The sequence below is a fragment of the Lepidochelys kempii genome, chromosome 1 (assembly GCF_965140265.1).
Source record: "Lepidochelys kempii isolate rLepKem1 chromosome 1, rLepKem1.hap2, whole genome shotgun sequence".
Classification (NCBI taxonomy): Eukaryota; Metazoa; Chordata; order Testudines; family Cheloniidae; genus Lepidochelys; species Lepidochelys kempii.
In genome coordinates, this window is record NC_133256.1 from 31,626,869 (window position 1) to 31,639,302 (window position 12,434).

Sequence of the window (12,434 nt, forward strand, 5' to 3'; positions counted from 1 at the left end):
CACATCATGGAACAGCAGGGAGGCAGAGGGTGGCATCTCTCTGTGCTGAGGAACACCTTCACATCCTGTGCTGCTACTGGAAAAGCACATAGGGGAACATTGGCATATCCATGTGGGGCTATATAGCTGTATGAGGGTTTTGTTCTGTTGACTGATTTTAGGAGATGAATATTATTGTTTAGATAATATGGGTTATAGGCTCACCAATTAAGCTGATCAGAAGATAATAAGGGTCTTGTCAGAGACAAGATAGCACTGTAAGGTTAGGATTAAAAATTTATTGAAGATGACTGGCGTTTAGATGTGACTCTCTACACTTATAGGGCCTGATTTCCCTCCGCCTAGTCCCCTGTGTAGTTATCTACATCTGTGGAAAGAAAGTGTAAAACATGATCTTTATGAACTGATCATGTTTTACACCAGTGGTTCTCAAAGCTGATCCGCTGCTTGTGCAGGGAAAGCCCCTGCTGGGCCGGACCAGTTTGTTTACCTGCTGGGTCCACAGGTTCGGCTGATTGTGACTCCCACTGGCCACGGTTCACTGCTCCAGGCCAATGGGGGCTGCGGGAAAGACGGCCAGCACATCCCTCGGCCCACACCGCTTCCCGCAGCCCCCACTGGCCTGGAGCAGTGAACCGCGGCCAGTGGGAGCCATGATCGGCAAAACCTGCAGACCCGGCAGGTAAACAAACCGGTCCGGCCCAGCAGGGGCTTTTCCCGCACAAGCAGCGGACCAGCTTTGAGAACCACTGTTTTTACAAAAAGAAAAGGAGTACTTGTGGCACCTTAGAGACTAACCAATTTATTTGAGCATGAGCTTTCGTGAGCTACAGCTCACTTCATCGGATGCATACCGTGGAAACTGCAGCAGACTTTATATACACACAGAGAATATGAAACAATACCTCCTCCCACCCCACTGTCCTGCTGGTAATAGCTTATCTAAAGTGATCATCAGGTTGGGCTATTTCCAGCACAAATCCAGGTTTTCTCACCCTCCACCCCCCACACACAAATTCACTCTCCTGCTGGTGATAACCCATCCAAAGTGACAACTCTTTACACAATGTGCATGATAATCAAGTTGGGCCATTTCCTGCACAAATCCAGGTTCTCTCACCCCCTCACCCCCCTCCCAAAAACCACACACACAAACTCACTATCCTGCTGGTAATAGCTCATCCAAAGTGACCACTCTCCCTACAATGTGCATGATAATCAAGGTGGGCCATTTCCAGCACAAATCCAGGTTTTCTCACCCCCCACCTCCATACATTACACTTACTTTTTAAAGATGTAAATGATAACCCAGGGTGCAAGATAGTGGAGAATGTGGCCCATAGACACCCTTCTTAGGTTTACAACATTGCTTATGACAGTTACTCCTGACTAAAACTGAAGCAAAAGATGGATGAAATAGGGACATATACTTTGTGCAACAAGGATGCCAGACTCTGAAACAACAATTGCTCTGACAATATTCATATTTTTATTGATAGGCCTGCATTTTTACTGACAGAAAAAAATACAAACCATCCAGATTACTTAATATAACTGGCACTTCTATAGAACGAGAGATGCAGGATCAAGTCCATAGTTCCAAAAATTACAATTTCAAAGACATTTTGAAATTCCTACAAGTTCTGTTGGTGATCATGCATGTCGTGCATGCATTCATTTTTAGTGAATTCATAATTTAGGCCATTCAAAAGCCCTAAATCTGTTTTACATATTAAGGACTCATTTGTTAACCCTAATGGGGCTTCTATTGAAGTCCATGAGAGTCTTGCTTAAATAAGGATTGCAGGAGTCTGGAAATTTATGCCAGATAAAAGAAATTTTCTAAATTATCTTAATGACAAACGTGTTTTGCTGCATTTTACTGATAATACTTTTTTTTCTCTGATTGTTTCTTGGTAACTCAGATATGCAGAGAAACTAATTTCAAAAGTCAGCATTACTGTCACTTTATTATTTTTAAAAAATGTGAAATGCAAAGACGTGTGTTTTAAAATGCTGCCACCAGTTCTGAGAAATTTCATAAGAGGGAGCTGAATAGAGATTAATGAATGATAAAAGCCTTGTGCTCATATGATATATATTACACGTAGGACCTTCTCATTCAGAGGTGAGGGTGCTAACCCACTGAGCTATACTGACATACAGTAGTATAATATCAGGCATAATTTCATAATGGAAATAAAATTGATTAAGTAGTACTGCATGTAAATAGTTAAAATAATTCATAAGACTGCATTAACTACAAGTGAGAATCTTTAAGATTATGCTGATATATCAACCAGTATAATTGCTAGAAGAGCTATAATTCTATCCTAATAGGCTGCTATTTGAAATATGGATTATAGGTTCTTCTAATTTTCATTGAAACTGATTTAATTCTGATTGGTTTATTATTTTCTGCCCATGTATCCCAATGAATCCCTGTTGCAAGAAACTTTCCTGTGAAACGATGAACACCATTGAGATTTGCAAGGCCACACTGATTGAACCACCAGCCAGTGTTATCACTGAAATTACTGCAGCTCTTCACAGGCTGCTCTTGGAGATAGCATACTGGGTTGCATCCATCATTATCTACATCAAATGTGCTGAAGGGCATTGCATTCTGGTTATCTTCCTTTCTGTATCCTCGAAATGCATCACCTGAGTGAAACAGACCAGAAAGAAACTGCCATAGACGTTAAGATAATTATTTTGTACAAAAACAAAGCCCTCTAAATTAATGCATAAATTGCCTTTTTTATCCTCATTTGTTAGAAAGCTGTGCTTCTTCAAACATCCAGGGTGATGTGTTGTGGCATGACACCACAATTGTGTGTGTGAGAGAGAGAGGAGGAGAGGGAGAGTTATGTGCTGGAGAGAGAGGGAGAGAAAGAAATAGTTATAACTGAAACCAGGAGGGATACTGAGAAATGCTGGAGAAGTTGAAAAGAGACAGAACAGATTGTGGCTTTCTAACAATAAGAACTTAGCATGCATGTAATCTAGAGCTTTCTGTCCTGAAAGATAGAAACAAAAAATGGGGAAACGGGAAAAAAGAGAAAAGGAGTACTTGTGGCACCTTAGAGACTAACAAATTTATTTGAGCATAAGCTTTCGTGAGCTACAGCTCACTTCACCGGATGCATTCAGTGGAAAATACAGTGGGGAGATTTATATACATAGAGAACATGAAACAATGGGTGTTACCATACACACTGTAACCAGAGTGATCACTTAAGGTGAGCTATTACCAGCAGGGGGTAAAAAACCTTTTGTAGTGATAATCAAGATGGGCCATTTCCAGCAGTTGACAAGAACGTCTGAGGAACTGGGGGGGGGGGGGGGGGGAATAAACAAGGGGAAATAGTTTTACTTTGTGTAATGACAAATGGCCCACCTTGATTATCACTACAAAAGGTCACCCCCCACACACCCTGCACTCTCCTGCTGGTAATAGCTCACCTTAAGTGATCACTCTGGTTACAGTGTGTATGGTAACACCCATTGTTTCATGTTCTCTATGCATATAAATCTCCCCACTGTATTTTCCACTGAATGCATCCGATGAAGTGAGCTGTAGCTCACGAAAGCTTATGCTCAAATAAATTTGTTAGTCTCTGAGGTGCCACGAGTTCTCCTTTTCTTTTTGCCAATACAGACTAACATGGCTGCTACTCTGAAAGCTGTCAGAAAAAAGATGTTGTGATTCAGATTTTCAATGGTGGCCTCTAATTTTGAGTGCCCATTTTTAGACAGCTAAAGCCTGGTTTTCAGAGGTGCTGAGCAACCACAGCTCCAGGTGAGGACTGTTTCAAATTGGAATCTAAAATATGAGATCACTTTTGAAATCTGGTCCATTGTGAGTAGCTTCGGGCCCCAGAGAGAGTCAGTCTGTAAACTATGTTCATTACAACACAGGAGTTCTTGACAACCAGTCCTGTACATTTAACCTGATGTAGTAATATTTCCTGGTTAAAAAGACAAAGGACTGTCTACTGATGGCTACCAAGAGAGACAATGTGTGAAGAGAAGTGAGCAACCATCAGTATAGTTTTGGAGGAATACTGATACATTTTAATAAATGTGAGGGGGGGGAAGGTCTGAAATAAGAGGAAGTGTACTGTAGGATTGTTAATAGAAAATTGAAATACCTTTACCCATTTGGAATTGCCTTAACTCTTCTTCGATACAAGTACTTAAGTTGTGATTTCATCTGCTACTTTTACAGAACTGCCAGTGATATCAATGGAAGTTCTGCACACTCTGGGCTTGATTTGCTCTATTCAGTTTCTTTTTTCACCCTCATCAGCATGGCATCAAACCATCTTCCAGTAGTCCATTAAACAACGTGACTAACATCTGAAAGACTCTCACTGACTTCAGTAGGCTTTAGTTCAAGCCCAGAGCAACTAAAGAATCAGACCTTTATTGCATTATATATCTCACACTTAACTTGAATTTACTCAAATTCCTTCTTGGGGTGTATCATAAATATAAAGGGAAGGGTAAACACCTTTAAAATCCCTCCTGGCCAGAGGAAAAACCCTTTCACCTGTAAAGGGTTAAGAAGCTAGGATAACCTTGCTGGCACCTGACCAAAATGACCAATGAGGAGACAAGATACTTTCAAAAGCTGGGAGGAGGGAGAAACAAAGCCTCTCTCTGACTGTCCGTGTGATGCTTTTGCTGGGGACAGAACAGGAATAGAGTCTTAGAACTTAGTAAGTAAGCTAGCTAGATATGCGTTAGATTCTGTTTTCTTTAAATGGCTGAGAAAATAAGCTGTGCTGAATGGAATATAGATTCCTGTTTGTGTCTTTTTGTAACTTAAGGTTTTGCCTAGAGGGATTCTCTATGTTTTGACTCTAATTACCCTGTAAGGTATTTACCATCCTGATTTTACAGAGGTGATTCTTTTACTTCTATTAAAATTCTTCTTTTAAGAATCTGATTGCTTTTTCATTGTTCTTAAGATCCAAGGGTTTGGGTCTGTGCTCACCTATGGAAATTGGTGGGGACTTTTATCAAGCCTTCCCCAGGAAAGGGGGTGGCGGGTTTGGGAGGATTTTGGGGGGAAAGACGTTTCCAAACGGGCTCTTTCCCAGCTATATATCTCTTAGACGTTTGGTGGCAGCGATAAAGTACAAAGGTAAAATAGTTTGTACCTTGGGGAAGTTTTAACCTAAGCTGCTAAAAATAAGCTTAGGAGGTTTTCATGCAGGTCCCCACATCTGTACCCTAGAGTTCAGAGTGGGGAAGGAACCTTGACAGGGTGGGATGGGAGGGATTATGCCTACATAAAAAATAAACCTTGGTCCAACCAATCACCATAACATTAACAGTTACTCACTTTCACAGCTTTAAAATTCATCATGCGCAGAAATTTATTTTATAGAAAAACACAAATTAGAAATGGACATTTTTCATATTATCCTAACTTAATATTTCATCATCTCCACCTTTTTTAGACAGACTTATTTTAATACTTAGGAGTGTGATCTTACCAGCAGTTCCTGAATAACGGCCTAAATGGATTTTAAAGGAACATGCTTCATCCTCTAGCCAAAAGTTGTCATAAGATGCATAGGCATATGTGTCATCTTCAGATTCTAAACCCACATAAAGCATAAAGCTTGTTGTTTTCTGATTTAATATAAGAAACACTTTCCTCAGTCCAAGCCAAAAGTCCCCTGTGAAATAAAGAAAATACAAATCAAATAAACTTTGTAAAAAATATCTATAGAAGCAAAATTATCTCTTCCATTTTCCCTACTCTATTTCCCTTCCTGGACCAAAAGTAATGAATATTGTGCTGGTTGAAAGGAACATACTTACTTAAAAGGCTTAGGAAGGAGAAGAAGGTTCTCTAGTTCATCATGAAAATCCATGAACTGGATTCTCCTGCACACACGTCCTTACTTAGGGCTGGTCTACACTAACGCAGTTAGTTGACCTAATTTACGCTAGTTCAGATGCACTCCCATCGACATAGCTTCCGCCTCTCGGGGAGGTGGAGTACAGACATTGACAGGAGAGCGCTCTCCTATCAACTTAGTGTGTCTTCACCAGACCCGCTAAATCAACACTGCTCCATCAATCGCAGCGGTGCCCATTTAGCCAATAGTGTAGACATAGCCTCAGTGACACATATATATATAGAAGCAAGAACTGTCCTCAGTATACATTGCAGGTGTACAAAAAATCGGGTGGATTGTCTGCTTGGCCACACATAATCCAGTGTCAACCTTAACAGTAACGTTGCTAAATGTTAGAGCAGCATCAAATCTCAAACCATCTTGATGAGAACGTGTTTGAGGTTTGATGCATTTATGAGCTTCAAACCATGAAAGCTTGGCCAGCATGGGTTGTGATGGTTTCTGAAGCTGAAAAATTGAGAGCTTTCCTGCCTTTAACAAGACCTGGTACTCCTCTGAAGGAGGATCTGTCCTTAGCGATCTTCCATTTTCTGATCTTTTCATTTGCTCACAACTTTCAGAAACTTGCTGCTATTGGGATGAAATTTTACAGGGCCTCAGCTCTGCTTCAGGAGAAAAAAAACGGTGTATGAGCAAAAACAGTAGAGCCTTTTTAAGTATGAAATGAATTGGGGGGGGAATACATTTGATCCTCCAGCCCTTTTGCAGCTAAAAATCCCATGGAATTCAGTGGGAGTTGTGACAGTGTGTGCCCCAAAGAGACACTCGGCACCCCAAATTCACCATATTAATACATAATTGTGATATATTTTGTACAAAGTAGGCCTTGTGAGATATCATTTTAGAAGTCTTAATCTGTTGAACATTAATATCCTGTTAAGTTGTATGTGCTCTCACTGTATATGAAGCTATGAAGTTTCGCTATGTATGTGTCACTGAAACATGTTGAGGTTGGGAACACACACAAGCAGCCTTTCAGATACAACAATATAAAGGCCAAACAAAATGGCTGTCTCACTGAGGAGAATACAAACACTCACAAGGATTACCTCAAGAACTGTGTATAACAGGAAAGGATTTACCCCAAAAAATACCATGCCATGGCACGGGGCCCCCAACAACAGGGGTGCTGCAGCACCCCCACATTTTATGCAGGGCTCTGCTGCCACCCTGCGCCCGGGGTCCCAGCTGCCGCCCCACACCACTTAAGATAAAACATATTGTTAAGGGCACAGAACCACCCGGGCACTTGGGGAGACAGGGAGGTGCCCAAGCCTGGCCACTGGGGCTGCAGCGCGGCCACGATGGCTAAGGGGTATAGGCAGCCGCCTACTTTGCAAGACCCAGCTGCCAAGGGAGGCGAACAGAGATCAGCGTGCGGAGACAGTGGGGTGCTCAGGTGGCTGCCGATGGAACTGTGCCCCCGCCCCTTGCCTTCAGGTGGCTGTTCAGCCTACGCGGGTCTCTGCCTGCTTCTCCAGGCTGGCCAGCGCAGGACTGCCGGGGTGTCCGAAGCTGTCCTCAGCCATGAAGATCTTGGTGTCACCTTCTCCAGCCCCATGGTGGCTCTGCTCATGCACTGTGTCCGGGGCGCCCAGGGTTCCGGCTGCCGCCCCACACCCAAGGCTCTAAAGGGCTTTGCTGCCGCCCCATGGCCCATACCCAGATCTGGACCCGTGCCTGGGGCGGACAGGGGTCTGGCTTTCAGCACCCCTGCTATTAAAAATGTTCCAGTGCTACTGGCGTTAAACGTAATTGGGTGGTCCACGGCCCACACAGGACCACCTGTGGCTATGCCCTGGATCTTTCGGACATTTTTAATCTGCCTAAAATCAAGGTCAGTTTTTTTTAGCAATAATGAAGTGACACTATGAGTCTGGCAGTCAAAAATGCAAAAAAAATGAAGGCAAGGCAAGAAGACAAACCTAAGCAAAAAGACAGTTTGTCATTTTATTTTAAAAAGCTTGAAGTATTGAATAGTGGACATTCATCAAAAAGTATGGGCGAGGAAACATCTGAATTATCTGATCACTTGCCAAGTTATGGGGATACCACGACGACTGCAAAAGTTGAACAAGTGGACTCTGAAGTGACAATGGAACCACAAAATATTGGTAATTTTGTCAAAGTAAGGGAAGAAACCTTCCCTGAAGACATTGCATTTTGGCTAAAATCTGTTTCATTGGATATGACAGAATATTTCTTAGAAAATAAACCAAAAAATGTAGGTAATATGGAAAATTTGAGAAAAGAGTATGAGGTTGGAGGACAAAAACAATTTAGAGGTCTTCATGAGTCCCATTTTCTGAGGATGAAGAAAAATGGGATGACAGAAATGAGAAATTGGTTGGTTTTTTCGGAAACCAGTAAGGCAGTCTCCTGTTATGTTTGCAAATTATTCCCTAACCCTAGTAAAGGAAAGCAAACATTCGTCAACAGGCACTCTAATTGGAGAAACATTGCAAGACATATTGCTGATCATGAAACTCCCAAAGCTCATATTAATGCTATGTGTAAGTTCGTTCAAAGGTGTAAATTATCTGGAAGAATTGATTCTGTGTTGTCGGCTCAGTTTGAAAAGGAGTGTGCTTATTGGAGGAAAGTGCTGAGACGTGTTGTTGCCACAATCAAACTCCTGTCATCTTTGGGACTGAGTCATCACTGTCAAATCAAAAAGGTAATTTTTTACCCTGTCTTGAATATCTTAGTGAATTTGATGATTTTCTCAAAGAACATTTGAAAAATTATCAGTATTGTGGCTCAGGGAAGACCAACTTTTTAATGCACCAAACCTACGATGAATTCATCACTATAATGGCAGAGCGGCTCAGAAACCAATTCACTGATGAGGTAAAGGATGCCAAGTACTATTCCATAATAGTTGATTCAACACCAGATGTGAGTCATGTAAACCAATTAACATTAATTTTAAGATATGTGACCGGCAATGGTGAAGTTGTAGAGCGATTTCTTTGTTTTGTCCCGCTAAAATCCCACACTTCTGAATGTCTAGAGACAACTGTTTTGGAAATCATTGCAAATTTAGGTTTGGACATCAAACACTGTCGTGGGCAGAGCTTTGATAATGCCGCAAATATGGCAGGAAAATATTCAGGTCTACAGGCAAGACTGAACCATGAAAGCCCATCTGCTTTATTCATACCATGTTCCAGCCATTCCTTAAATTTAATCTGCAATGCTGCAGCCAAATCTTGTGAGGGAATTACACATTTTTTTGACTTTTTTCATAATGTGTATGCCTTTTTTTTGGTTGCCACACATCGGTGGAGTATGCTACAATCATGCTTGGAGCAGGCAAATGGAAATATTTGACAGTCAAAAGAATTTGTAACACCAGGTGGTCTGCTCATGCAGATGCTGTTTTGGCTTTGAAAATGAGCTATGATGATATAAAGAAAACCTTATTAGACATAGTCACACCAAATTCTGAAAAACCACCTATGAAAACTGAAGCAAAATCCTTAGCAGAAAAGTTTGAAAAGTATGATATTGCTGTTTTTAGTCTTTTGTGGAACCGTTTACTTCAAAAAATTAATGCCGTCAGCAAATTGCTGCAAAAGGTTGATACAAATTGATTGAATGAATGCTGCACAATTGTTAGCCTCAGTTAAAAGTTTTGTCATAGTAGTTTGAAATGACTATAGCTTGGTGGAAGCAGAACAGAAAATATAGGTTCCTCTAATATATCTGACGAGAAGCGTAAAAAAAACCCCAGGAAGTTATTTTTTGATGAAACTAGAGATAAATAAATCAATTTAAAAGGGAAAGAGAAGATCATCGTTGAGACGTCAATGTTATTTGGGACACAATAATAGTGCAATTGCAGAGTAGAGATGAAGCTCTTAAAAAAACTGTTTTATTTTGCATGTTTTTTGACAGAAGTATGGATGAAAATGCTAAAAGCCACTACAGTAAAAAATTAAATGAATTCTACCCAGAGGACATAGACACAAATCTTTCTGAAGATAAAATGAATGAAATGTTTCACTTTATCGAAAAGTTGTAGAGCAATTTCTTTGTTTTGTCCCGCTAAAATCCCACACTTCTGAATGTCTAGAGACAACTGTTTTGGAAATCATTGCAAATTTAATGAAAAATGAAATAAAAAACTGTTTTATTTTGCATGTTTTTTGACAGAAGTATGGATGAAAATGCTAAAAGCAACTACAGTAAAAAATTAAATGAATTCTACCCAGAGGACATAGACACAAATCTTTCTGAAGATAAAATGAATGAAATGTTTCACTTTATCGAAAATGATGAGGTCTGTGCTTTGAGATCACCAGCTGATTTGTATAGACTTGAACGTGACGGTTTGCAGGCAACCTTTCCAAATATAGAAACCATTCTGAAAATATTTTTAACAATACTGGTCACAAATGCTTCTAGTGAACATTCTTTTTCTGTATTGAAACGAATTAAAAATTATTTGCGAAATATGATGAGTCAGGAACATTTGACAAGTTTGGCAATATTGACAATTGAAAATGCATCTTTACAAAATATTACTTACAATGACTTAATTGATGATTTTGTAAAGAAAGTGTAGAGAAAAAGCTATTCAAATAATTGTTTTTTTCAAATTTAATAAGTTTCTTCAGAGGAAGTTTAACTTTTATTTTTCCATTCATGTATCATCTATACTTTTTATTTTTACACATTTTTCACATTAGCATAATGCAAATTAAAGTTTTCATATAGACCAGAAGTTCTCAAACTGTGGTCCAAGAACTCCATTCAGGTGGAGTGAGGAAAAGTTAGGTTTTTTTTTTTTTTATAAAGCACTCTTATCCGAAGCACTTGACAATAGTTAGCTAACGGTACAAACAACATTTGGGAAGATCATTAAGCGGTCCGCTGAGACCCTCAGCAATTTTCAAGTGGTCTGTGGAAAAAAAAGGTTAGACTACAAAAACAATCAAGGTACCTCACTTTATTTTCATTTACTTCCTATTACTTATAATATAGCAGGAAAGTGAAGGAAAAAAGAATGAAAAACAGGGGGAGATAAGAGAGAATGTTCTTTTTCTTGGCTGGGTCCCAGGGGGAGGGGCGAAAACGAAGCTGCGCACAGGGCCTCACTAACTCTAAATACACCACTGGCATACAATGCAAACTTTCAGAGATAGCACATACTCAAGGGAGACTGTGTGACATATGTCACAGCAAAGGATCTTTCCAGTAAGTTGGAAGACTATATAAAAGGGGGAAGTGACATCAGGAATTGGCTTCACTCCTCTTACAACACAGCACCTGAAAAGGCCTCAGGAACAAAGACTGAACTGGGGAAGGGGGGCCCTAAGCCTGCCTCTGTATGGAAGCTTGGTGGGTTGTTTGTACTATCTAACAGGGTGAGTGAGACACTGCTTGATTCAAATCCTATCCAGTTCAGAGAATTTAGATTGTGTTTTTGTTTGTTTCCTAGGTGATCTTCTTTGATCTGTACACCTATCACTTATAATCACTTAAAATCTATTTATATTTTACATAAAAACAGTGTGGTTTGAGTGAAGTGCTTGAGGAAAAACCTCAGCTCAGTTAACAAAGGCTTTTACACATTCCTCTCCACATTCGGGGGCGGTGGGGGGTCAGACTGGGTAATAAATTTATACTGGTCAGGCTTTCAACCAGGGCAAGACAGTACAGCTCTGGAGTCCCAGGCTGTGGAGCTGAGGAGAAGCCTTCATGTAACTGCAGCTGGGTGGGGCCCTGCCTGTGTAAAGGTTTGTGAGAGTGCAGAACTTGGAGTGGTCTGCAGCTTGTCCAGTAGCACAGGGTGAGAGGGCACCCATGCTGGTGAGACAGAGGACTCAGTGGTACCCCAGTTCTAGGTTGCATCCCAGGCGGGGTCATCACAAGAGTGTCATCAGCATTAGGACATCATGATTGGGTCCAAAGCCCTTTTTTTCTTACAATAAGAAAATATATTTAGAATCTGGAAAATGTAGAACATTTATCTCTTTAACATATTAAATTAGTACCTGAAAGATCTCCAAATCCATCCAAGTATTCTGACCAATTTCTTTGGAAGTCAATTACCCCATCGGTTCTTTTCTGAATCACAGTCCATCCACCTCCTTTAAAATCCATATCACACAAAACCTAGAACAGAAACATGAATGGCTAGAGAATATCCTCTGATGAACCACTTACTGATGCAGCTGCAACATGGAAAATAACTTTTAAAAAGCAGGACATTCAGAATTTTCCAAAATAACATCCCTTTAAAATGTATCAGCAAAAGTACTCTAAGATAAATGCCTGGAACCAATAATGTTATAAGAATTTTCTATATTGCCTGTTAATTGATCGGAAGGCTTGATCAGAGAATTACTGAACAAGTGAAACCACCTTTCATATATATCAATAAATATATTATCAGATGTGTTGGGGGAAGTATGTATGTAGACACAGACACACACACCAATAAACATTCTACTACATTTGTATTTATCTCCGTTTGAATTGGAAATA

General features: G+C 40.3%; 1 protein-coding gene across 3 annotated transcripts in view; it reads right to left on the reverse strand.

Moving 5' to 3' along the window:
* Positions 1-1,474: 1,474 nt before the first annotated feature.
* The window catches only part of ANGPTL5 (angiopoietin like 5), a 35,453-nt gene continuing 24,493 nt past the window's right edge, over positions 1,475-12,434 (reverse strand). For all 3 annotated transcript variants that reach the window (XM_073338051.1, XM_073338068.1, XM_073338060.1), the window contains 3 exons: positions 11,942-12,062; positions 5,508-5,693; positions 1,475-2,664 (listed from right to left, as the gene is read on the reverse strand). In XM_073338051.1, the coding sequence (XP_073194152.1) occupies positions 2,345-2,664; positions 5,508-5,693; positions 11,942-12,062 (627 nt within the window). In that variant the 3' untranslated portion in view covers positions 1,475-2,344. The remainder of the gene's footprint in view (positions 2,665-5,507; positions 5,694-11,941; positions 12,063-12,434) is intronic.